This window comes from Pecten maximus, chromosome 5, assembly GCF_902652985.1.
Source record: "Pecten maximus chromosome 5, xPecMax1.1, whole genome shotgun sequence".
NCBI classification, from domain to species: domain Eukaryota; kingdom Metazoa; phylum Mollusca; class Bivalvia; order Pectinida; family Pectinidae; genus Pecten; species Pecten maximus.
Genome location: NC_047019.1, coordinates 19,239,368 through 19,265,591, shown reverse-complemented (window position 1 = coordinate 19,265,591; position 26,224 = coordinate 19,239,368). Strand labels below are relative to the sequence as shown.

Genomic DNA, 26,224 nt, shown 5'->3' with positions numbered 1-26,224 from the left:
CTTTATTTTTCCTTCTATAGCATCTGAGCTAGACACTTAGTATATAAGTAAAACAGAAAAATCACTTTTAGAACATTGGTACATATGTTTGCTGACTGTTACAAATCTTAGACTGTCTGTTCTTGTTTGCTGTATATGTACTTTCATACGCTTTCTGATCTCATTGCTTGTCTAGCCAATGTAAAATTCAGAACATTGTTTACAGATCATGTACAATTCATATTCGCTTTGATTTTAAATTTGAATTTATATACTTTCTCGCGCTTTCACAGCTCTTGCTGCTCTTCAGAAAAGTTTATTTTTGAAAGGACAACTTGATTACGTCACAAATAATGTGACGTCACAATGTAATTCGTTCACAAAGCAAGTTTATAAAGATAAAGTGCGTTATTTTTACTATGGTCTGTTGATACTAGGTTTTATATTTTCATTAACTAGTCCTCTTTTTTTCTCTAGTGAAAAAGTATCAGATGAATGTAGTTGATATAAAGGTACTGCATTGAATTGGCCACCAGCATTGTCATGGATATGCTTATTGACATATAAAATACGTAATGAGTGAGTCTTTGTTTGCTGCCTATGTACAGTCATACGAGTTGAGTTCTAAGTTCATTACTAGTTTGACCTATGTAAAAGTCACCAAATGGCATATATCACACACTTTGATTTACATATCGGATTTTACGGTAAATGTAAGCCAATTTTAAAGGTATATCTACTAAATTCAATAAGCATTGGACATGTACCGCACCTGCATGTCTTACATTTGGAAGCCCTGGGGTTAATACTTGAACTGTTAAATTTAGAACATGTCAACATTTGTTAAATTTTTTTAGGATGACGTCTACTATGTAAAATAGTATGTTTTTAAAAAAATTCACATATGAGAACTGTATTGCTTTAGCTCCTCACATCTTGTTTTAATCGCGGGATAAACTTTGAAGTTCCTAAGGTTAATAAAAGTATTTAATTGGTTCTATTTTTTTTGTTTATGTACACGGGATGTAAAAGGTCCCTTTTCAATAGCTTTCTTATACCATATTCTATCACCTCAACCAGATAGCATTGAACTTTAAGATACTGTTTTAACTGACAAAGCCTAATGTCTCGTACTTTCTTCTCGCTGACGATTGTTTTAATCCTCGAAGCAAGTTTGAAAGGAATAATAACTTTCGTATGTTTACTATGATTTGAATAAAAATTAAAGTAATTATGTCAATCAGTGGTTTTGCAATACAAGTCAGTTGTATTGTTGCCCTGACATCATTGTATTGTTGAGAGCACGCGCTATTTGTTATAAACCTTCAACAGTAAAACGACGAGTCTGTAATGATGGAAAAGAATCGATCAAAGAGAGTGAATACTCATTCATTACATGCAAAAGAAGCCAATGCTAAGTCGAAACTATGTCTGTTCTTAATTCACCTGATTATTTTTTCGGACTTGTGCTCGACTATTGTTACATAATAAAATGATTATGTCGTTAAAATAAAAATAAAAATCTAGTGATTAATGCATCCGTCCATTACATTTAAGAGATGCATCAATGATAGTAGTAGTACTGCTCCATTGTGTATCCGTTCATTTCCTTATAATGCATCGTTTACGTTTGTTAGTTCTATATAGTGTATCTGTCCATTTTTTCAGGGGGTACATAATTTATGTTAGTATTACAGCTATATGACGTATCCGTTCATTTAATGTGAGGGACGCATAATTTATGTAAGTGTAACGGCAAAATAACGCACATACACATTGTTTTGCTTTATTTTTCTTACGTTTTGTGATATATTCTTTATAAATGTTGTTATAATTCCAGACAAATATTCGTTTGTTTGTTTTTGTTTTTGTTTTTGTTTACATAGATAGACAATGTATGAATAATTTTGGTTATGTTCTTTATATAGATCACGATGAAATGGTCGTCTCCGTCTTTGCTAACACTGATGTGTAATTTCTTTTTTTATAGATTTTGTGAAAAGCGTATCTTCTGTCAAATTCAGGAAGATGAATATGCATCCTTATAAACGTCCTTATCTCGGCAAGTAAGTACTAACAAAAATGAGCTCCTCATTTGTAATGACCGTTATATGTGGGAATCTTCTGTTAAATTAGTCCTTTTATGAATTGCTTTTACAGTGTATTTCACTCATTGTTGTAAATATGCAATGCTTTTTCAATTTCTTATTTCAATTTTCTTTAAATTTCGACGATAAATGTAATTCAAATTAAATGAAAAAGATCAACGTAATAAAGATATGACAATAGTTGATTTTTCTACGAAATTTTGTTGATAGGAAAACATTTCAAGAAAATGGTGATTCCCATAAAGATAAAGAAGAACAAAGAGGTACAAATTAAAAAATGCATATGAAGAAAGCGTCACTGAAAAATGGCAAAAAGGACTGGCTGAAAACGTTCAGCTTATCAATGAATTTCTCTTCGAAGGGCACCTCCGCAGTTTTGGAAATTAACAACGAATATGATTTCGACGATATATCAAATGCTTCGTCAAGTAAACACAATGATACACGCGGGGCCGTTTTAATTGCTAATCAATATGGTTTACAAAATGATGTTTTTGTCGGAGACATTGATACGAAAAATATAGAACGAGATATCAATGACAGAGAACCAGACGAAAGAGACGAATGGAATCGTAAAGGGTGTGATATCGATCACATAGTACATATGAGCAAAAATCCGTGCCAGATTTCGCTCGGAAAGCCTTGCCATCATGTCATGTCCGTTCAATATTCGAAAGACGAACTGAAACGCACGGATAGGCATAAAAAACCTGGTATGACCAATGCCGTGGTATTGAAGGGGTTTTTACAAGGCGCTTTGACAGATCTGGAAAAGAAAGGATGTTTTAAGCAACCACCAGATCGTCGTAATGTACTTATGCCACAAACTTTTGAATCAAAACTGCCGCAGCTGACACCAATTCCCATATATCCGAACGATAGAAATGAACAAATAAATATCAATCCGTTCTATTCCTTACTGAATAGTTACGGCCAGTGGCCGAATGAATCAGGGATATCTCCATCTCGGTTAGCAGAAGCGGGATTCCATAGCATTGCAGCACATGGTCATTTGGTTGGTTGTCGTTCGTGTAATATACAACTTAGCATTGACGATTTCAACGGAAATGACCCATACACAGTCCATAGACAGATATCACCTACGTGTCCAGCGGTGTATAGGGGGGAATCGATTTCAACATTGGTTCAACAAGAGGCATCAGGTCCTGAGAACGGAATTGATTTCGAAACAGTTAACAATAACTTACATAGACTCCAGCTTGACGCTGCTGCTGAAAACGTTACAAGATATGAACCTGACCAGATGGAAACGATCAATGAAGAACACACACACCTTACCGCACGTAACGACACACAAGCCGATAGTGTACAAGGAGCATCAGCAGCATCAGAAACATCAACATCTAGTCATCCAATAGTTACTTATGAACCACGAAATCCGGGTCAGAGGTCACCAGAGGCTAGACGAGAGTCTTTCAGAAACTGGCTTGGCAGATATCAGGACATCGATAACTTAGTACATTCTGGGTTTTTCTTTACAGGTATGTCATCAAAATATAAATACAAAAACATAAGTTTTTATTATTTATCAGATTATTGTTTTAACAATATGGTATTATTCAATTTTTCAAGGGGAAATGTTGATCAGTTTATTATAATGCATTATCGTTAACTCGCATATGTTACTAAAGCTAACAATTCTCATTAAAACATTATACGCTTTGAGAACACAATTGAGACGTCACTTATAACTCAATCAATAATAACATACATTACATTGCTTCAACCGTCGTTTTAGGGTGAGAAGCTCGAGATTTGCATAATAGATATAATAATCAACATTCATGTTCATGTGATATTGATATTATTTCATTCGTATATTAATTTTTTGTGTAACTGACAAATGTTCTTTCAATCAAAATCAATAAAATTGTACAAAGAATCAATACAAATAAATCTGCATTTTTTTTTTACTTCTACTAGGGGAAGAGGACATAGTCCGTTGTTTCAATTGTGATATTGGCCTGGCAGAATGGGATCCAACTGATGACCCCTGGGTAGAACATGCTCGTCACAGTCCAGACTGTCCCTATCTGAGAGGTCAACGAGATGACCATTTCATCTCAGGCATTCAAAGGAGTTGGGCAGAGGTAATGTTATATGGTTACTTTCGGATGATAAAAACTCGTGAAATTATAGGTTTATATGATTACTTGTGGTACGTTGAGTCTGTTATATTTTTCTTGTGTGACTTTTATTCACTATTGGTACAAATTAATTCATTGTACATTGAATAACATGTACACATGATGTAAAATATATCAAGATCAAATTAACGTCGATAACGTTAATATGTTTTATGTCATAGATATACACACCTAAACATCCCCAAATGAGCCAGGCGAGCACGAGACTCGAGACGTTTGGTCCTACCTGGCCACAAAACTACGTTCTCCAGAGACCAGAACAGTTGGCTGAAGCAGGCTTCTTTTACACAGGTACCCGATAGACGGCTTTTATCTAAAATTGGATAAACGCTTACATTCCGTAGTTCCGTATAAACTGTAATGAATATGTCGTTTCATGACAATAAATGACTAACTTAATGTAATTACATTATTGTATCCCATAACAACACATTTTTTGTTATGACCCCGCAACGCAAGATCACGCGAGATCATACATACGTCTCAATATAGTGTACAGGCAGCATTCAGCTATTTAATGGACCTAAAACAGGTATACAACCATCTTAAGCAATCAATAGTGGCGTAACTAGCAAATGCGTTGTTGTTATGCACATTATTTATAAGTTTTAAGAAGAATTAAATTATATGTAGCATTATACGTCTAAATTCGTGTCGTCACCTATTTATGCATATCTATTGTACCTTTATATAAGTGTGATTTAACCAACAAAGTTTTCATGCAAGCAAGACATCTTAAAAAACAATCTCAGAGCCATGACAGTATTGATGAAAATAATTGATTGTATTTAAATGTTAACATCGGTATTCATCTTTCCATTTCTCTGATTGAATCAAATGCTGATTAATGTTTAATTTTATGTAGATTTGAAATTAAATTTGAATTCAATATTTCAGAAATACACCAGAACTCAACATACTTCGATATTGCACAAAAACGCAACTACAATTGAATATTCTATTGACTTATTTTGATAATTTAACTTTGTTCATGTTACCTCATCAAAGGTACATATACTGTATTCATTGTTTCCTGTCAGTATATAAAACATTATTTGGAATGACGTTTTCGCTGTTGATAAGGCGATATGTAAATTGTTCAAATTCTGCGTCCAGAACGGATTTCATATCATAAGATTTGTTGCCCGAATTTTTAAGCTAGCATACAACTGTATATTTAACATATGAACCCTCAACAGGTGAAATGGACACTGTCCGGTGCCATTACTGTGACGGGGGTCTCCAGGAGTGGGAACCGAACGATGATCCATGGACAGAGCACGCGAAGTGGTTTCCATTCTGTAAATTTGTCCTCAAAGTTAAAGGGTTGTCCTTTGTACAGGCAGCAGCTCTTCCGGAGGTACGTATATTTAACTCGGTATTAGTAAAATCATTAATGCTGCTATTTTGATTTCATTGACATTAATTTGAAAACTAAATGTAATTGAAATATTTTAGGGTAATATATAGATATTACTCAAGCTGTCAGATAACATGGTTAAGATTTCAAAATTGTTTGACCGATATTCAACATTTGAATGTATCCACATTGGATTAAATTGGTATAAAGGACGTACACGTATTACTAAGTTTAAAAGTTTTACTATGGGATGCATTTTGTTCTAGGAAAATGATGGAGAATATGAAAATGCGATCGGAGTGACGTCACAACTTACACGTGGTATGTAGATTTTATAATTGTTATATTATATGAACTCTCAAAAAAAACAAACTTTTAAAGTAAAACTCAGCCTAACATGCGTTTGCAGATAGTGCTTGCAGAAAGAATAAATTTGTTCTACCTGGATTTTTGAAAAGAAACTTTTTATGAGACATTTTATCTTTTAAAAGTATATCCTAATCGTATCATTTAACTGTTTTTAAGGGGTTATATCTCCGGCAAAAACAGGAAAATTGTTAAATATTACGTGTGCTATAACTTTCACAGCAATATATTAGTAATTTTATTATGTTGAAAATTCGAAATAATTCCATTGCTCACACATTTCTCTTATTAGCAAGTTAATGTTTATTAGTTTATTTTTGAACTAACAATTGTTATTAGTTTATTGTAATAAATCATTACTTTCTGTTTTGAATATTTGTATTTGATGAACGTTGTTTGGTTTATTTCCCTAAGCTGAGACTAGCTATGAAGAAAAATGTCGCAAAAAAGAGCAAGAAAATCCTATGTTGTCAGCAGCAGTAGAGAGCATAAAGGAATTTGGTTACCGGAAAAAAATGATAAAGAAAGCAATCCTTGTCCACGTGGAAACATCAGGTAAATTTTATCAAAAATCCTATTACTAATAGTCAATAAGTCACGATGTGATAAGTACGGATCCTATTTTGTGATTCTATATTTTATTGTTATGATAGTAAAAAGATATGCCAAAATTTGTACAGGTTTAGAAATGTGGTATTTAGTTATATTCAATCGTTGCGCAATTGACTATCCAAATACTTAATATGATTTGTTTCCTATAAAGGCAAACGCGAATTCAATGCAAGTGAATTGATGGATATTATATTCAAGCTGGAAGAGAAGGAGTCGTCACTGGAAGAAGATGGATATGGTACAGGTTTCATAATTTCCATCAATTGTTATTTCAAAGATGATAAATAATCATATCTAAGGAAATAACTTTTGCACCATAACTGTTCGTAACCCAACTTATGTATATTGTTATACGGATATGTTGTGATGTTATGTGGTGATAATTTACGTTCTCACACTGTCCTAAAAAGTGCCTGCCTAGATTTCAAGGCTGCCAGTCTGATGATGTAAAAGCCACAGGGGAAAGCATAATAAATATGCTCGTAAAATGTAAAAAAAAAAAAGATAGTGCTGTTGTTTCAATGAATATATATCAATATATCGAGTGATAGAAAAAGTATATCTCAATTGAATGTTTATTTATCATTTCATTTCAGAATCCTGTTCAAGTTCGGATGAAATAAATTTCAGTAAGTATGATAATGTGCTACAGATTATATATTTACCTTTTAAATATATAAAGTTATATACCATAAAACATAGTGGTTTGTGTTCATAGATGTATACAGATAAATTGCTGATAATGGTCTCTTACTTGATGTTTTAATCATCTATTTTACACAGCTCCCAAGGCGATGGCTAAGGAGAATGAATACTTGAAGGCAAAACAGCTATGTGATTTATGCCGGAAACAGGAAAAGTGTATGCTTTTTTTACCATGTGGCCATAGATCCACGTGTGAGCCATGTGGAAAAGGACGGACGACATGCTCAGTCTGTTTCAAGGAGGTGACATCATGCGTGAAGACTTTCCTCGGATAAACCTGCAACAGCACCTTAAAACATTTTGTCAGAGTGAGGATTGGCTATCGGAACATATTGTTAGAGTGAGGATTGACTATCAGAAAAAAAAATGTCAGAGTGAAGATTGACTATCAGAACGTAATGTCAGATTGAAGATTGGCTATCAGAACATATTGTCAGATTGAAGATTGGCTATCAGAAAATATTGTCAGATTGAGGATTGGCTATCAGAACGTATTGTCAGATTGAGGATTGGCTATCAGAACGTATTGTCAGATTGAGGATTGGCTATCAGAACATATTGTCAGATTGAAGATTGGCTATCAGAAAATATTGTCAGAGTGAGGATTGGCTATCGGAACATATTGTTAGAGTGAGGATTGACTATCAGAAAAAAAAAATGTCAGAGTGAAGATTGACTATCAGAACGTAATGTCAGATTGAAGATTGGCTATCAGAACATATTGTCAGATTGAAGATTGGCTATCAGAAAATATTGTCAGATTGAGGATTGGCTATCAGAACGTATTGTCAGATTGAGGATTGGCTATCAGAACGTATTGTCAGATTGAGGATTGGCTATCAGAACATATTGTCAGATTGAAGATTGGCTATCAGAAAATATTGTCAGAGTGAGGATTGGCTATCGGAACATATTGTTAGAGTGAGGATTGACTATCAGAAAAAAAAAATGTCAGAGTGAAGATTGACTATCAGAACGTAATGTCAGATTGAAGATTGGCTATCAGAACATATTGTCAGATTGAAGATTGGCTATCAGAAAATATTGTCAGATTGAGGATTGGCTATCAGAACGTATTGTCAGATTGAGGATTGGCTATCAGAACGTATTGTCAGATTGAGGATTGGCTATCAGAACATATTGTCAGATTGAAGATTGGCTATCAGAAAATATTGTCAGAGTGAGGATTGGCTATCCGAACATATTGTTAGAGTGAGGATTGACTATCAGAAAAAAAATGTCAGAGTGAAGATTGGCTATCAGAACGTAATGTCAGATTGAAGATTGGCTATCAGAGCATATTGTCAGATTGAAGATTGGCTATCCGAAAATATTGTCAGAGTGAGGACTGGCTATCGGAACATATTGTAAGAGTGAGGATTGACTATCAGAAAAAAAAATGTCAGAGTGAAGATTGGCTATCAGAACGTAATGTCTGATTGATGTTCATGTTCTTTTTTTTTTTTGTTATTATCAAGTGTTATTTATGTTATTATTGCATGTGGCATTCTTACTTATGAATTTTATTTGCTTAATTCTTATTTTATCAATTCCGTATTACACATATATTCTCTCCATCTTTTACAAAGAGGTATAGAGCGAGGTAGGTTATATATCTACTGTTTTCACACATTAATATAGGTTATTTGCAATATCCATGCACATTCGTTTTTATTGTTATTTTACAATACATAATTATATGAGTGTACTGAAAATTGTCAACAGGTAAAATAGTTTTAGTTATTTCAAATATTGTAATTACCTATAAGCTCTTAAATATCTACGTAAACACTAAGAAGATATCGATGTACATTTATCTATATATTATATACTAAGTTTTGATTTATTTTCATCTGCCCTTCATTTTGTAATTCTTCGTAACCATCCTTTCGTGGATTTCTTTAATGTGAAATAATTTTTTTCAATTAATATTTTTTCATTTCTGATATGATCCGTATACATTTGTTGTATTACTTCAACATTCAATTTAAAGCATTTTGTTGATAATAACAACCGTAACATTTCATTTCAAAAATATTTAATTGGTTAAACAAAATGATTGAGCGACAAGTGTTGCTTAAATGAGCTCACTCCATGGTTTCCATCATTCTTAAAATAATTCATCATGCTGCATTGCATAATAGTTCAACTTTACTAATGACATTTGGGTAGTTCGTTGAGGGATACAATGATTTGTCTGGATTTAGATGATAATGCCTCTGAAAAGTTACATAATTTCATGTCACACAAGTGTATGCACTTGAAAATGTGATAAATATATTAACTGAATAATGTTGCAAAATATGCCAAGTCAAGTTGAATAAATATATATTTTAATTTTAATTAAATGCACATGGATATACCAAGTTCGTTATTAAATGTATTGCATGATATTTGTGGTATTTGATTGTAAATTATTATTTTTCAACAGAGAAGAATAGACAGTTTATAATCACTTGACTTGATATTTATTTATACACCCCTGCTGTTTTAACCTAGATTTAAATAACTATGAACATATATATTGATTCTAACTTTTCTTTGCATTTGATTTTATTTCCAAACCGTATGGCTATATACTGTTTACATAATTATCGATATGATGTTTGATAATAGGATAATCAGTCAGTACAAGGAACAAATGATCATAATTGCTGATCGTATTCCATACTAGAATACACATCTTGACATGATCCTGTTTGTTAATACACTTATTATTTTCATTCAATTATCGCATGGTATAGAATGGAAATTGCTATTTTGAAAAAAAGGACGAGTTTGGGTTATCGTTACAATCCACCCAAATAAATTATAATCCTTTATTGCCATTCTATGTGAAATTTTCGAATGTTGAAATGTTTCGGGAAAAGTTAAACATGCTTTAAAAAAACAATTTAAAATTTTTTGAATCACTTATTACGTGTATATTAATGTTCTGTTTTTCCTGAGCCATTATTGTTGTTAATGCGACTAAGTACTCTGGTCATAGTGATCAATTTTCTTTAAAACAAAACGACTAGGGTCATGATGTTGGTCTTTGTACTTTCTAGTGATCTATATCTATATTTTAATCTACAATGTATGTTGATGTGAATATTCTGCCTTTGTTTTCTAGATTTGGGACTGGAAAATGTTTGGTATTCTTTGTTGCTTATATTTAAAAAAAGGGTTTCATAATTGTCTGTTTAGCGTTTCTTAAAATTCATCTCAAACATTTTTTTTCATTGATAAAAACGGATATGATAGATGATACATGGTAAATCAGTTTATTGTCGCACAATACCATTTTCAAAAACATATCGTTGTTGTTTTGTTTTGATTTTGTTTTGCTTTTTTTTTTGGTTTTTGTTTTTGTTTTTTGATTTTCGTTTTTTGTTTTTTTGTTGTTGATAACGTTCATATATATACATTTTCCCCGGAAAGAAATATAACCATTCCTTTCAAAATAGAAAAGAACCGCCCCAGATATGTGAAAAGTTTGGTGTTGTGATGCATTTCGAAAACTTCATGTTGTGTCTATGTATGAGTCTATGTATACGGACACAGTCATCCAGCGAATACAATTTTCTTGTGAAATGCTCTCATACATATTTCACGGTCCAATGAGCAAACATGTACAAGTTCATCATTCAAATACACATTTTCTGATGCACAGCGTGTGACGACGTTAATACACAGACTTCTCGTATCGTATTACTTACTCTGACATGGTAATGCACTCTGAATTTATATATATGTTCACCACGACGTCAGATGTCTCGTTCTGATAGAGAGGCTCTGGACAATGACACCGAGAACAATGTACAGTCACAAAAGGAATAATTGTTTTTTTTTCAGTAAAATATACCTCTCTTTGATCGGAAGACACCAGAACTACAACAACAGCTTTTATTCGCAGAAGGAATAATTGTTTTTTGGTGAAACATATCTCTCTTTAATCGAATGAGTTTTAATGCCGCCTTCAAAACATAAGTTATTTACAAACGATCATATTAAGAACAATTACTTGACTTGCGTATAAGTTATATGTATGCCGTAAGCGCACATATGGGACCATTACATTTGAGTGTGAATTTCGTAATAAATGTGCATATTCTCAAGCATGACACTATCTAAAAGGAATATAACTGGCTTTCCACTTAATATTTGGGAGTATCTATAAAAGACACAGGAAGTCTTATTTCAGCGATATACTAATCAAATCACTGTGTAATTGTTAATATCACGGGGCTAATATTTCGCAGTCGTCACAGTCGTACTCAGTTCACAGGTTATAAAAAGGAAACGACTTCGTGTTAAAATTCTGTTAAAAATAATTGCACTCTATATATTCGTTATGTATTTATTTTCAGACTCTATTGAATAACCGCGGATATAACGAAATGTAATCCCCAGAATATAAAAAATATGCATCATATTATCCTTATCTTCGGAGCAGCCACGATTTAATTGTATGACAAACGTGATCTGATTACGAAAATGAAGGTTCAGCGGAATATACATGTATAGTTCAAGTAAAGTTCTTTTTATTCATCTTTAGTGTGTTTATGATTTTAGAAGAGGTAATACAACCTTTCATGAGACGAATCATAAAACTTCAGTGAGAATATTGTAAATACTGTTGGCTCATCTCAGTATGTATCTCTGATCACAAGCGTGTAAAAATCCGAGAACGACATGAAAATTACAAAAAACAACAACAACTTCTGTGATACACATGGTATGCAGAATATCCTTACCTGAGCTATAAATTGTTCAGACAACTTAAACGTTACTCTACCCATACGAAGTATCAATCCTAAATGACAGACACGTGTTCCAAAGGTGACCACGGTAATGGACATTACCTGTTTGTTTACAATAGAGAGCTTGAAGGCCTAGAACGTTGTGGGACAAACGAACTCAACAAACTGGACATTCACGACGAAGATGTATATGTAATGCAATGTGCATATTGAGACAATTAAATGTACATTCTCGTTACGTTACGACTTCAGGTGCATATGTTGAAATGTAAATGTACAGGTAAAGGAGTATACTATCTTGTATACTTACAAGTTACAACACTGTGATTCATTTTCTTATCTAATGGAGTTCACGTTGAAGAAACTTCTAAACTCAAAAGGTGGACCACATGGTGATGAGACCTGGCGATTTCTCTACCCGCTGATGCTCGTAACTACCATTGGTAGTGTTGTCGGTGTCTGTACCCCCTTTTGGTTTTTTGATGAAGAGTGTGCTGATCGTGGGCTCATTTATGATTGCTGTAAGGGACAAAATGATACCACTTCTTGTCTTCCAGCAGTATGGTTCTCAGCAGGACGTAAGTAAATGTTCGTTTATCTACTAGTATGGGCATGAGGTATTATTATTATAGATGCCCTTTTGTCTTCCCTTCATTTTTTTCCATTTTATGCAAAACAGGCTTAGGTTGGTAGGTAGGTGATATTGTTTTGAGAGAAATTATAGAATTGTCAGCATACATTTAATAGGAGTAACTGCATACACATTTACCGCCTGACTTGTCGTAGTAAATATTAAAGTTAACAAGCACGCATCAGTAAATACTAGGAAATGGTGCCTGAAAACATTACTGTGATTTACTGCTCTAAACGAAAACATTCAATGAATTTTCAAAGCGACTATTTAGTTCGTAATCGAGATATTATGCATGCAGTTACTTAGAGTGTATGATGTCATCATAAAGATAATAATACGCATGCAATTAAACTGCATTATTTTTTAATCAGTAAATATTGACTCCAGGTACAACTAGCATTGCTGACATTGACCACCTTCAACGAGACGTTAAGCGATTCACACCTATAAACGCTATATCTGTTTGATTTTTTCAGGAAAGCAAATAATACATATTTCAGTTGTGACGTTATTGTTTGAGCCGATGATAGTATTATTATTTTTCATATATCTCTGAAAAGCATTCGTTATTGCGTTAGAACCTAAATCTATCTCGTTATTGCCTTGTTTTTTTCTTCTGTTAACTATAAGAGATGGTTTGCATAGCAAGGGCAAATCAATTTCTGATTTTGGCTATTGCTATAATAAACTTGACGTCAGAAGCCCGAAAGGCGAACACAGTGGATATGTCTATTTCATATTCTCGGCAGAGTGATGACAAACAAATATTGAAAAAATACGAACTGGCCTACGGATGTAGTACAGACAAAGCACGTACGCCATACCCTGTTTTAGTGCATTTTTGCCAGTGAAATATAGAAATTTATCAAATTGATAAAACTGATATTTTCACTGCAGCGATGAGCAGTGTAGCCAGTAAATATACTTAACATTCCCTTGAGATCACGCTTTCCACAGAGTTTGAGTGTTTCCCTTCTTTTGTTTGGGCTTATCGTACAGCCGGATGCACACATACTATGACGCTGAACATTGTTACCTGATCCAGTGGTCAGAGGAACAAAGAGTATCTTTTTTTCTCTTTACCTGTACCTATCCATGTATCCCATTCAGGAATGACGAAAGAAAGCTATCATATGCTTTCTCCTTTTAAAATCCATCATTTATGTGTTGCCTGTCATAAGACCTTGTTTACAAGTTACATTATTGTTCAGCTAAAACACGGATGGAAAACCTAGATAGACTTTATTAAATCACTAAAGCTTTCTTTACAGTACGTGTATTGACGCGTTGATTGACATGACATTCATTAGCGAATTAAAGTTTTGCGACAGCGTATATTATAAGTATAATTCCCTTAGTACTGAACTAGCGTCCTTTTAACCACAAATACAGATATTCGCATGAAGAACATGCAATTAAACGGGAAAATAAATCAATCAATACGAAGGTGGGGTATCACAGACGTTGTCGTTGAATAAAGAAAACTTGTCTTACGTCTTTAATGATAATTTTACCTGATTTTCAACTTAATCGTTTGTTTTCTATGCATCCATATTTGAATGGAGATACTGATGTCATCTTTCATTCACAGCGATACCCGGCTTTTTGGTAGCATCACTCGTGCTGGCGTCAGTATCTATAATTGGAGCAGTTGGAGGCACTGTTTATACTATCATCGTCTTCCTTAAAGGCATCAGATCCCATTTTCTATCAACAAGATCTGTGATTTTTGTAGGATTTGCTAGTGGTATGTATCTTTAAAATACAAAATTAACGAATTATGCCTTCCAAAGAAAACCTACAAAGCATATACCTAAAAGCATATTCTAAAATTAGAAATTGATTCGGAAAGGAAACCGTACAAAGTATCTATATTCAGAATTCTTCAGGATAATTCTCGCATAATTCATTATATATTAAATTATCCCTTTGTAAAGGTAGCAACAACAAAGTCATTTTAAAACACTATTTATTCATACCTTAGTTTTTCCCCACGAAAAATATATGGCAGGCCTTTTGCAAGGAATTTAAGAAGCATTATTATAGACTGTAGCATATAATTATCTTATAAGGATTGTGTGTGATTACCTTGTGGGGAGTGTAGTGTGTGATTACCTTGTGAGGAGTGTGGTGTGTGATTACCTTGTGAGGAGTGCAGTGTGTGACTACCTTGTGAGGAGTGTAGTGTGTGATTACCTTGTGAGGAGTATAGCCTGTGATTACCTTGTGAGGAGTGTAGCCTGTGATTACCTTGTGTGAAGTGTAGTGTGTGACTACCTTGTGAGGAGTGTAGCCTGTGATTACCTTGTGAGGAGTATAGCCTGTGATTACCTTGTGAGGAATATAGCCTGTGATTACCTTGTGTGAAGGGTAGTGTGTGATTACCTTGTGAGGAGTGTAGTGTGTGATTACCTTGTGAGGAGTGTAGTGTGTGATTACCTTGTGAGGAGTTTAGCCTGTGATTATCTTGTGAGGAGTGTAGTGTGTGATTACCTTGTGAGAAGTGTAGCGTGTGATTACCTTGTGAGGAGTGTAGTGTGTGATTACCTTGTGAGGAGTGTAGTGTGTGATTACCTTGTGAGGAGTGTAGTGTGCGATTACCTTGTGATGAGTGTAGCCTGTGATTACCTTGTGGGGAGTGTAGCGTGTGATTACCTTGTGGGGAGTGTAGTGTGTGATTACCTTGTGAGGAGTGTAGTGTGTGATTACCTTGTGAGGAGTGTAGTGTGTGATTACCTTGTGAGGAGTGTAGTGTGCGATTACCTTGTGAGGAGTGTAGCCTGTGATTACCTTGTGGGGAGTGTAGTGTGTGATTACCTTGTGAGGAGTGTAGTGTGTGATTACCTTGTGAGGAGTGTAGTGTGTGATTACCTTGTGAGGAGTGTAGTGTGCGATTACCTTGTGAGGAGTGTAGCCTGTGATTACCTTGTGGGGAGTGTAGCCTGTGATTACCTTGTGGGGAGTGTAGCCTGTGATTACCTTGTGAGGAGTGTAGTGTGTGATTACCTTGTGAGGAGTGTAGTGTGTGATTACCTTGTGAGGAGTTTAGCCTGTGATTATCTTGTGAGGAGTGTAGTGTGTGATTACCTTGTGAGAAGTGTAGCGTGTGATTACCTTGTGAGGAGTGTAGTGTGTGATTACCTTGTGAGGAGTGTAGCCTGTGATTACCTTGTGAGGAGTGTAGCCTGTGATTACCTTGTGGGGAGTGTAGTGTGTGATTACCTTGTGAGGAGTGTAGTGTGTGATTACCTTGTGAGGAGTTTAGCCTGTGATTACCTTCTGAGGAGTATAGCCTGTTATTACCTTGTGAAAAGTGTAGCCTGTTATTACCTTGTGAAAAGTGTAGCCTGTAATTACCTTGTGAGGAGTTTAGCCAGTGCGTGGATACAGCTAAATGGCTGGACATGGCATTAAGTATAAGACACTATTGTTTTAACAAACGAATTAACTTTCCATGTCTTGCTGTAACTCCATAGTAATTCTCCAACTCATTTTGCATGTTGTTTTTGTTGTTTTTTGTTTTGATAAATCATTAATAAAAGTGTCACATTATCATTTAAACAATGCTTCAAATGAGTAAGCTATCTATATTACATGGGCTACCATGGGAGGCCACGGTTCATTTTTCATGATTAGCGTTTAAGGGAAAAGTACTCCTTGTGATGCAGACACAGATTAAGGTCTCTGAATGTAAGTTTGATACGGCGGTTTGACTTGGTAGTTTTGATTTTATTTGGATTACAATGGATAGTCGAATAGCTCGATGATAACCGATTCTTCTTTAATCTGGGATATCATGGTTCGATTCTCAGATAAATGTAAAAGGGTCACCTGGACACATTGCCACTTTAATTTCCTTCAAAAGTAAAACCCGTGTTCTATCCGCGGCAATAAGCATGATTTGTATAAGTTGAACAATTTATTTCACAACTGTTGTAAAATGAATAAATAAAAAGATATTTCGGTCTATTTCAGACAAGTGAGGTATTCTATTACTCTACATAAATATAAGCAAGGCTTCCTTAGTATAATGAGTTTGATCTTATATTCTGCAGGATCTATGATGCTGTCGTCCTGTTCGTTGGTCTTACAAGAACTTGGTCACTATTCTGTAGGAAAATCCTTCTACATATGCCTGATATCAGGTGTGTTGCAGGTTATCCCGGTAAGTTTTGTAAGTTCTTTATTTGTGTTTAAGCGACATGGACCATCGGCAATTCCAACAGAGTATATTTCCTTGTTTTGTGTCGTTAATTGTACTATAAAAGGGATAACGCTGTGGGTTGGAATCCACCAATTATTAAAATTAAACCCAATTTGTCGAGACTTCGACTTCCATGTAGATATCCTTCATCCTTTATTTTTCTCAATGTGCTTACTGGCTGTTAAAATAGTAACCAAATGCTTCAAAGATTTATTAGGAGTTCTCACACATCTATGGAACAAGAAACGGACTTGAATTGACAACTACAAAATGTATTCCTCAAATTGTTTTATATTTGAAATGTAAATACAATGTAGTAAATAGTAAACACTTTGCATTGTGTCATATTTTAGATTATCCCGGTAATGTGTGAACACATATAGAACAATATCGATGTACATTTCATTTTTATTTATAAATTTTGTTGTACGATTAACTTTGCATATCTAGCACATCACGTATATATTCAATACAATTCTGACGCTCACTAACAATAGTTCCAATAATATGATATTGCCACATACAGTTAAATTATCTAAAACATTTACACTTAAAGTCTTACCACAATGACCTGCTGCGCTAGCCTTTTCATGGGATAATCAAAACAGGTGATTCTGTTTGTTTGTAGATCTTAACTGTTGCATACACTCATAAATGCACATACGTTCCCTATATGAATATCGCCCTGGCTGCAATCAATATGTTAATCAATATTCAACATGTCATTCTGGCCGAACTAATTCCACATAGCGATTTCCTTGAGATTCCGGATGGGTAATATGTTCCCACACATTGAATACATGTATTATTTAGATAGAAAGTAAGAAAAAAAATCATACAGATGAATTTAACAGAAATAAAAACTAAATATATTTTTATTTTTTTCCAGATTGTTGGATTTATGTTTTCCAAGAACCTGGTGGGTTTCTGATTCGATGGATGGAACAACAAACAGAATGAAAATCAGCAACGCAAGGAGGAAGTACATCCCTTTTGTTATTTCCAGAAGTCAAGACTTTGTTTTACTTTAAAAAGAAGATCAGTTATGTTCTGTTCAACAATTCATCATTAAATAATTATTTCCATGAATGGCATTGTTAAATCACATTTTGTTGAAAACACTGTTTCTACAAATACACAGCTGTACTCCAGTTGTATATATTGCACATAATATGTCCTCGTGGACTTGAGGTGTTGTTAAAAGTTCATAATTTATTTTTTACGAGCAAACAGAAATACCTACAAAATGGGAGATCAAGTTGCAAAGACTGAATACACTTTCACGAAAATAGAATTATTTTATATATATATAATAAGAACGACATATCAATCAAAAGTCATAATGATTATTTTTCTTGAAAGGCCTTCATCTACTTATTTGTAGCTTCTTCTTACTGTATTTTAGGTTCAGGTCGTTCACGTCGAATTCTACATTTCCTGAAGAAAAAAACCTGTTTATATGAACATTATATATAACAAAAATCTACAAAAGGAGGAATGAATTGCCAATCTGCCCAACTGGACAATTTATATCTATACATGTAATTATTCAACACTTATTTTATTACCTTTGTGTTTCATATAACTTGTTATAGCTTTTACAACAGCATCGTCACCATAACCCATATCTAAAACGTAACTCGCAGCTGGAGTTTCAAGCAGATACCTAACATTTCCAAAATTGGTATTGTTTTCTGAAACAACAGTATACATATTGTCGAACACTTGTCATTCTAAGGTTTTCATTATTTTCCCAATGCCATACAATATATATTATGTCATATTGCATATCAATAAAATGAACAGAAATTAATAAAATAACAGTTCACGTAATATCATTGGGATTTACATAACGTTATCATTACAGATAGAATGAGGGAAAATGATGGATGTTGTGTGTGTGGTGCAATGATAACTGTATTACGTTTCACCTAGACGACTGGGCTCGATTCCTAGATCTGATGTGACAGGGATGACCTGTCCGACCATGTAGGTTTTCCAAGTGTACCGTGGTTTCTTCCAACATTAAAGCTGACCGTGCAAGTTAAAAACTTCCGAATGAGATTAAAGGAAAGTATCAATAAATCACACAAGTAATAGGTATTCAACTCCGCGTTAGGTAACCTATCACAAGAATAAAACACAATTACTTGAGGTCAGAGTAGTAAAGATGGCCATTATCTCTCAGCTATCCTACAATTTCCTCACAAAAATAAAATACGCACACAAATGATAACTAGCAAATAATGAATAGATCCGAAATAGTTCATTTTTCCACGTTCGTGCATATCTTGCCTACGGACTGTCAACACAACGCTTGAAAAAGTATGTTTAACCACCGGGTCCGTCATTATCGTATAATTTTGCAGTCGTTTGAGTTGTCCATTTACTCACGATATTTATAGGATACTAACAATACTAATAAATCCAACAGAAAACACGAGAGAACGCATTAAATATCATGTTATGTTATGAGCTCGTTTTTATCAATTTTATTCTTATTCCATATCAATCACTGCTAGCCCCTATGGTATTATACAGTGTTTGTTATAATCTGTATCGTGTTTACGCTTACCAGGTAAACTAAGCGAAAATAACCGCTAGGATAGATGTTGTGGTATTTGACAAGTATTCGTTTTCTAATGGAACTAACTGGAAATACTACTGTTTTTACTCATTTAGTTTGCCTTGTCAGCTTTAAGACCCATCGCACTACCATCCCGGGCATCAAGGATGGTTTCGTCATTTCACAAAATGTGTTGCGTAATAGATTAAAAAAATCAACAATAATTAAACAAGTATGACCCTGTTTCGGTAGAATTTTTGCTTTATTGCTTTATAGTTGTTTAAAATATAAACTTACTTCTTGTAATCCTGGTAAAGCCAATGGTTTGCTTGATTTGCTTTTGAAAAACTCTTCTCCAAAGAGAGCAGGCTCTGGCTCCCTGATACTACCGAGACCCACATCCGATTCCAGATCGTCTGAATCAATAAGACATAAAATAACTAAATACAAAAAAGTGTTAGTTGTAGAATATTGTTTGACAAAATAATCCGTCCCCCTGAGAGGACTCATCAACTACAGCTTGAGTGAGTTGACACTTTATCAAATACATAAACCGACAAGAAAATTTGCAGGTTTGAAGGAGCTCTATACCATAAAAACAATGTTATTTTGTAGGTTAGTTGCTTGTATTATTCTATTATCCTTGCAGAAGAAACAAGCAAACGAGTCATTGATAGTCATGCACAATATGTAACTGCGATGTTTCAATATGTCTAAGTTACAGCATAAATTTCCTTTCATTTGCTTAATGAAAAAGATCATTTCTTTTATAAAGAGTATTGACTTCTTGAGCCTCGTTTGAAGGCAATTTTAGAAAATTATATGTTTGTTATTTAGCTTATACGTACCATCGTCCACTCCTTCGGAAGCAGTTGCCCCTTGCGCATACCCTGGTGGAATATCCACTGGACAGTTTTGTACTATTTGAAATGTAAATATATAAGAATAAGAAAATATATTCTAAACAAGAAGCAAAACAATGCATGCTCGAATGTTGATCACATGGTAAGACTCGTCGCCGATTTGAATACATTTAAAACCAGCAGGCTTTCAGAATGATCGCGTTTCTGCGTAAACCGTCTAAACAAAATTTCAAAATATGTATCGTTAATTGAAAAGTCAATAAATAAAGTAAAATTTAAATAGATGTTAAAGTATGGATGATTCAATAAGAATAACTTTGTCCGGTAATAGGAACTCTTCACGAGTCTGGAAAATGTTGATGATTCAACCTCCATGTAGCATCAAATTCACTCCTAATTTTTATATCATTACTCAGAAAAGTATGATGTTAAAATTTTTATCTGGCAACAATCATCACATTTTAATCACACAAGTCCTATTACATTGACTTACATTCTCTAATTTTGTTGATAGACCGAAGAAATTCTGGCGATTTTTTGGGATCCCTCATGGAACGCGACGGACTAAAGAATGCTGAACTTTCAGACTCTCCTGTTGTAGAACTTGATTCACCATCTTCGTCAGCATCACCCAAACCTATTATGTAAGATAACTCAAACGAATGTAAAGTGTATATATTCGTATCCATGTATGTTAATACATTGCGATCCAGGTATTCATATCATCTGATAGACGACTTCCATAATGATCATGTCAGGGTATCGGGCCGACCATCTCTGCGCCATTGAAACGTTCTTTTTTTTAAAGCGGTATAGGCTGCGGATATTTCTGGCTAGGCGATTGGGTGCCGTAGATCGTGAGTTCGAGGCCCGGTCGGGGCACGAGTCAAAAAGGCGTCTTCCTTCGTCATTTGTTTTGCTAAGTTATATATCTATTTATTAGCACAATGTATCTTATACACTATATATTTATACAACTCTGACGGGTTTAGCAATAGGAAAACGCAAAATTAATTGATCTTCAGCATAACTATAATCAAACAATAAATAGATGTATAAACCTGTAAGTACAACATTACCCGATCATCAAGAGATAGGTAAATAAGCATTCCTTTAGGGGTCTCCTGGTGTTTTTCCTCATGCTTGAAACGCTTAGCGTTGTCTTTTGTATCCCAATCCTTGGTATCATCAATCCGGGATTTTGTTTCCATATTTCGTTCTCGCCTTTTCCTTCTGATTGAAAAACACCTTATATATATTTAATATAATTGATATAATAATGAAGGAGTATGACATGAAACACATGAGACATGAACAGTCAGTCAGATTTTGAATAGTGTTGCTAATATCTTGTGTGTATTTTGATCAAACGATACGTATCTTCAATATTGTAAAATCTCTCTAAGGCATGCATTTCTTAGAAATTGCTGGTGTGTTGTTTTGAAATGGCTGAAGAATAATTGATTTTTTTTAAAATTGTCGCTTCATCATATGAAACTTATGATTGATACTTTGTAATGTCATTTTAGATAGTTGTGATTGTGGGTTCAGGAAACAAAAATTTCAAATGAATTCTTTGAAGTTAGTAAAATCGTATAACAGGTAACTCTGATTGGCTTGATAACGTGTTTTAATCAAACTCAAACCAAACAAAATTCAACGTTCAAAATCTAACAATAGGTAGTACGTGCTATTTCCCTGTCTGGGGTGTGGGAAAGCATGGTTCAGCTTTAAAAATTTAGCAGTGTCATTTAGAAACAGAGGCAATATCTTTTACTTTTAAAGTTGTTCATTTTAAAACGTTATTCTCCACATACATGTACATTGTGTATATATACCTGGACTATATATTTGCTGTGTCATGCTTTTACTATACAGTGTATCTAAACATGTACACGTGTTCACTTTTAATGATATGACACGCGTGCAAACTTGTTTGTCAAGGTCTATGAGTCAATCTATTTTAATGTAACATTGACCATTTGTCAGTATGTACCCGCGCTTTCCGGGGCTGTATCCACCCGTACAATTATTTGATAGTGTTGGGTGTGTTTTATCTATTTAGTAAACAAATGATTAATTGTTATTGTTCCGTAAAAATCCAAAATATAAGTACTTTATTAGTATCTTGGTGATAGTAGATTTTCTATACCACCTGTTATCATCCTTTTGATACAGTTTTTGTTTAAATTATATATTTTATTTAGAGTTAATTAGCTCCTTTATTTCAAATTCAACTTTCCTCTATTTTTTACTATTCGTACACAAATATTTAGCTAACTTGATCAATGCTTAACAATATGTCAAGTATATTGAGCGTTCTTATTGACATCCGCGATCGCCACATCTCTGTAGCACTGTTTGTTTACTTGGTCACGTACTCGCGTACGGGTTGTCTCCGCGGATTTAGACCCTGACCCCTCCATCTATTAGGAGGTAGGTTTCTTTTCTGCTTTGTTTATATCATTGCATCAGAGAATGTAACTTGCATTGGTGTAGTGATAACGACTACGCTTTTCAGCATAATGTTTTGATATTATATGTATTGTAAAGCGAAAGTTTAGTAGCATGTGACAGGTGCGTTAATCCGTTGCGTTATGGTATATGGATGATTCGATGTGCCATTATCTACTGTTTGTATTTAAAAGCGGAATATGTGAGTAATATATGTTGTTTGTTGTTAAACAATTTAATATAAGTAGACTAAATGAGAATGGAAACATTAGTTGAAGTGATCTGTTAAAAACCGAACAAGGCTAACTGTCAATCGTATGGTAGGATTTATATCACGTGACAAAACCTAATGTTTACAAGGGTAATGTCTGGTCCTCGGAATTCCGTTGTACCACCATCCCACCCTTTATTTAACTGATTTATGTGCCCCAGGCGTAACGTATTTTTGTGCTCCATCTTTTTGGTTAAAAACATATAAACAAAATTTTGTTTATGTCGCTGATATGTTTAAACAACATGGTTGACATCAAGTTTCCTCTGGCCCTGACACCATGCCTACACCAAATATCGTGGTTGTCATGTCTGCTATGTTATACGTTGCTTAATCAAATGACATTTATTGGACGCAGTTCTTCTCTGTTGTTCTTGATGTATGTTTTTGTACCCCGAAACATAGGTCAGCTCACGTCTAGGCCTGTTTGTAGTGACGGAGATGTATAACATAATTATATATCTGCAGTTTACATCGGTGTCACACTGTTTATGTAATTAAAACATACAATGTGAATATAAGTTGATGTATACCTTGTTAATACACCAGGATGGCAACGAGCCCTGGAGTGTAGACTTTTAGTGAATGTTGTAAGCTACAAATGCCGTTACGTTTTGATTAAATAAAATGTCCATATTGTGCATGATAGCCTTTTGTGTGAAACCAAAAATAGAATGCTATATATAGATTTTGGTTTTCTTAAGTATCTATTTAAAAGACCACGTAAGTGTATCGAAATGTTTTAAATGAATTGAAAAGGGTAAACAACACGAGGACAGAAACATATCCCAATGTGTTTCGTAGTGAATTAGGTCTGGTATGAGCGTATTGTATAATTTGTAAACAGTGAAGTTCCTAAATTTCCAAAACTCAAATTAGATCTAAAGATTTATGAATGACAGCACTAATTCAGATTGATTGCTACATAAGATATTTATAAGAAATTGAATTAAAACAAAAAAGAGATATTCTCTCTTCGCATATCTTGACATTTGTCGTTTTGATGTTTTGATTTTCGGAACATTTCCAATTAAATATCAGCAATTAAAACTTAAACTAATATAACTGATGAGTCCTGGAAGGAAGGAAGGAAGGAGGAATAAGCTTAATTCAATTCTAGCTTCAGCTCCATAAAATCAATACCTACTCAGAATATAGGTTTGTACGAAACACGACCTCTTTATCATTTTTGTCACATTGATATATGTAATTATTTTAGACATTGTGTGTAAATATCAATCATAACTGGCAAAATTTATTTTGAAATATATAAAAAGATTTTTAAAAAATTGCTATTGTACGTAATGATTCATCATAAATAAGAATTAAATACAAATATAAATAAAAACAAATAACAAAAGGTTACATTTAATTTAATTTAGAAAGAATTGAAGATGAATAACGCAGATGCTTACAAATGAATTCGCTCGTACAACCAACGAAGGTCCTGTTATAAGATTGAGAGAAAAAGTTATATCCTTCCAAAGTTTTCATTAATAACACTACTTTCCCTTGCATTAGCAATATCAAGTGTCAGACAACTTCCATTTCATTGGGGCGTTTAGTAGTCTTCTTATCAATATTAAAATAAATAAGTACAATGTTGTTACCATTATGCAACGCTGTCTTTCCGCTGCCTAAATCTAATCGCCATATAGTCAGAGCTACGACAACAGGGGACAACACCAGGATTGTGATATTTTATATAGCACGCTCAAAACGTTTTGCCAATGATCAAAATTCCCTGCGAATGCAGGAAAAAATCCAGAAACCTTTCCTGTCATACTCCTTATTATTCATGGTTCAGAAATTATGGTCGCCCAATCGTAGTTTTCGAAGAGGTTTAATCATGCTAAAATGTCAGGTTTCATATCCTGAGCAACACATTATCAATACTCTTGCTTTTAAAACCCTTCATATAATCTAAAATGAATGTACGACCTGATTACATATAATAAAAATGTAAATATATACAAGATTTTATGAATAAGAATTTATTCCATAATTAAATTCTGAAACTTGCTTATCTCCCCTTAATTTGAAACTAAGTATCCTAGAGACCACATTTATTTATATTGATACTATTCTATTCATACAAATTATTATCGTTTACTGTTACATAAGAACACTGTTTACAATATTTTAAAGGTTAAAAAAACACACCTACCTTTTTCTTGTGCATCACAAATGATTTACTGTGACGTCTGATGATGGTTCAATCTATACATAAAATTCTATGTTATGTTACCTTACAAATCTGATTCTTTAGTGCACAGGCTATTTATACGTCATTTATTTTGCCATAGCAATGGTTTTTTAATTTCTAATTATAACATAACAAAACAAGAATCGCTAGTTGACTTCTGTGAGCTATAATAATTGCAAATATGGTTCTTTTGGCATGTTATCGTGATGGATCATTTCCTGATGATCTCTCGTATGTGATGATATAACAACAGCACCGGATGTCTGACTTTAATACAAAACACAATTATAAAAAATAGAATTTTGACGAAATATTATGTTATCAAAACACTACGTATTATCATTTAAACCATGTAGTCAATATACTTCGTATTCGTCATCAATCAATGTTATCAATAGATTACGTATTTGCTATCAAACCATGCCATTTATGTATTACGTATTTATCATTAAACCTTGTTATGACAGTAATATATTACGTATTTATCATTTAACTTTCTTATTAATACCTTAAATATTTCCCATTAATTCTGATTTTTGTTAGGATGTAATGTTTGCTTTATAGCCATCGTTGATTAAGATAGGCGATAGTTTGTTTCATTTAGTTCGTGTTTGACTCTAACTACTACAAAACATGTCAATGAAGAAGGCCACACTCAAAGAGGGTGCGCAAAGGGATTAATGATGCGCATATTTTAGGACACATGATTCGTCTAAACGAAATATAACTGCATCGTAACTGGTCCTCAACCACCGTGTACTTGGACAAGATGTGCATGGTACCTGTCTTTGATGATTTGCATGTGCATACTCATGCACATGTTTTCAGATTTACTTATAAGTACAGTATTAACTTCCATACATAGCTTAGCATTTATTTGTGCTCTAAATGGAAAGAGGACCCATGACAGCTCCTCTTCTCAGAAATTAGCGAAAGTGCAAGGGAAACAACCCTTACTACTTAAATCGAAGAAAATGTCTCTT

At 33.9% G+C, this 26,224-nt stretch overlaps 2 protein-coding genes across 2 annotated transcripts; both read left to right on the top strand.

Annotated features, from left to right (window-relative positions):
• The first annotated feature begins 1,963 nt into the window (after window positions 1–1,963).
• On the top strand, window positions 1,964–10,578 carry LOC117327439 (baculoviral IAP repeat-containing protein 3-like). The gene is made up of 10 exons (XM_033884409.1): window positions 1,964–2,045; window positions 2,298–3,589; window positions 4,032–4,198; window positions 4,417–4,546; window positions 5,455–5,615; window positions 5,882–5,936; window positions 6,396–6,536; window positions 6,745–6,831; window positions 7,190–7,222; window positions 7,377–10,578. Exons 2-10 carry the CDS (start codon window positions 2,365–2,367, stop codon window positions 7,571–7,573), a joined length of 2,196 nt encoding a protein of 731 aa, XP_033740300.1. The 5' UTR covers window positions 1,964–2,045; window positions 2,298–2,364; the 3' UTR covers window positions 7,574–10,578.
• A 1,413-nt stretch (window positions 10,579–11,991) lies between these two features.
• On the top strand, window positions 11,992–17,970 carry LOC117327440. Its single transcript, XM_033884410.1, has 4 exons — window positions 11,992–12,621; window positions 14,269–14,424; window positions 16,733–16,842; window positions 17,771–17,970. The coding sequence occupies exons 1-4, from the start codon at window positions 12,387–12,389 to the stop codon at window positions 17,810–17,812; spliced, it is 543 nt and encodes a 180-aa protein (XP_033740301.1). The 5' UTR covers window positions 11,992–12,386; the 3' UTR covers window positions 17,813–17,970.
• The last annotated feature ends 8,254 nt before the right edge of the window (window positions 17,971–26,224 follow it).

Coding starts and splice junctions, on each gene's coding strand:
- LOC117327439 (XM_033884409.1), top strand. CDS start 2,365: ATGCATATGAAGAAAGCGTCACTGAAAAATGGCAAAAAGGACTGGCTG. Junction 5,616..5,881: donor AGGCAGCAGCTCTTCCGGAG/GTACGTATATTT, acceptor ATTTTGTTCTAG/GAAAATGATGGAGAATATGA. Junction 6,832..7,189: donor ACTGGAAGAAGATGGATATG/GTACAGGTTTCA, acceptor ATTTCATTTCAG/AATCCTGTTCAAGTTCGGAT.
- LOC117327440 (XM_033884410.1), top strand. CDS start 12,387: ATGGAGTTCACGTTGAAGAAACTTCTAAACTCAAAAGGTGGACCACAT. Junction 12,622..14,268: donor AGTATGGTTCTCAGCAGGAC/GTAAGTAAATGT, acceptor TTTCATTCACAG/CGATACCCGGCTTTTTGGTA. Junction 16,843..17,770: donor GTGTGTTGCAGGTTATCCCG/GTAAGTTTTGTA, acceptor ATTTTTTTCCAG/ATTGTTGGATTTATGTTTTC.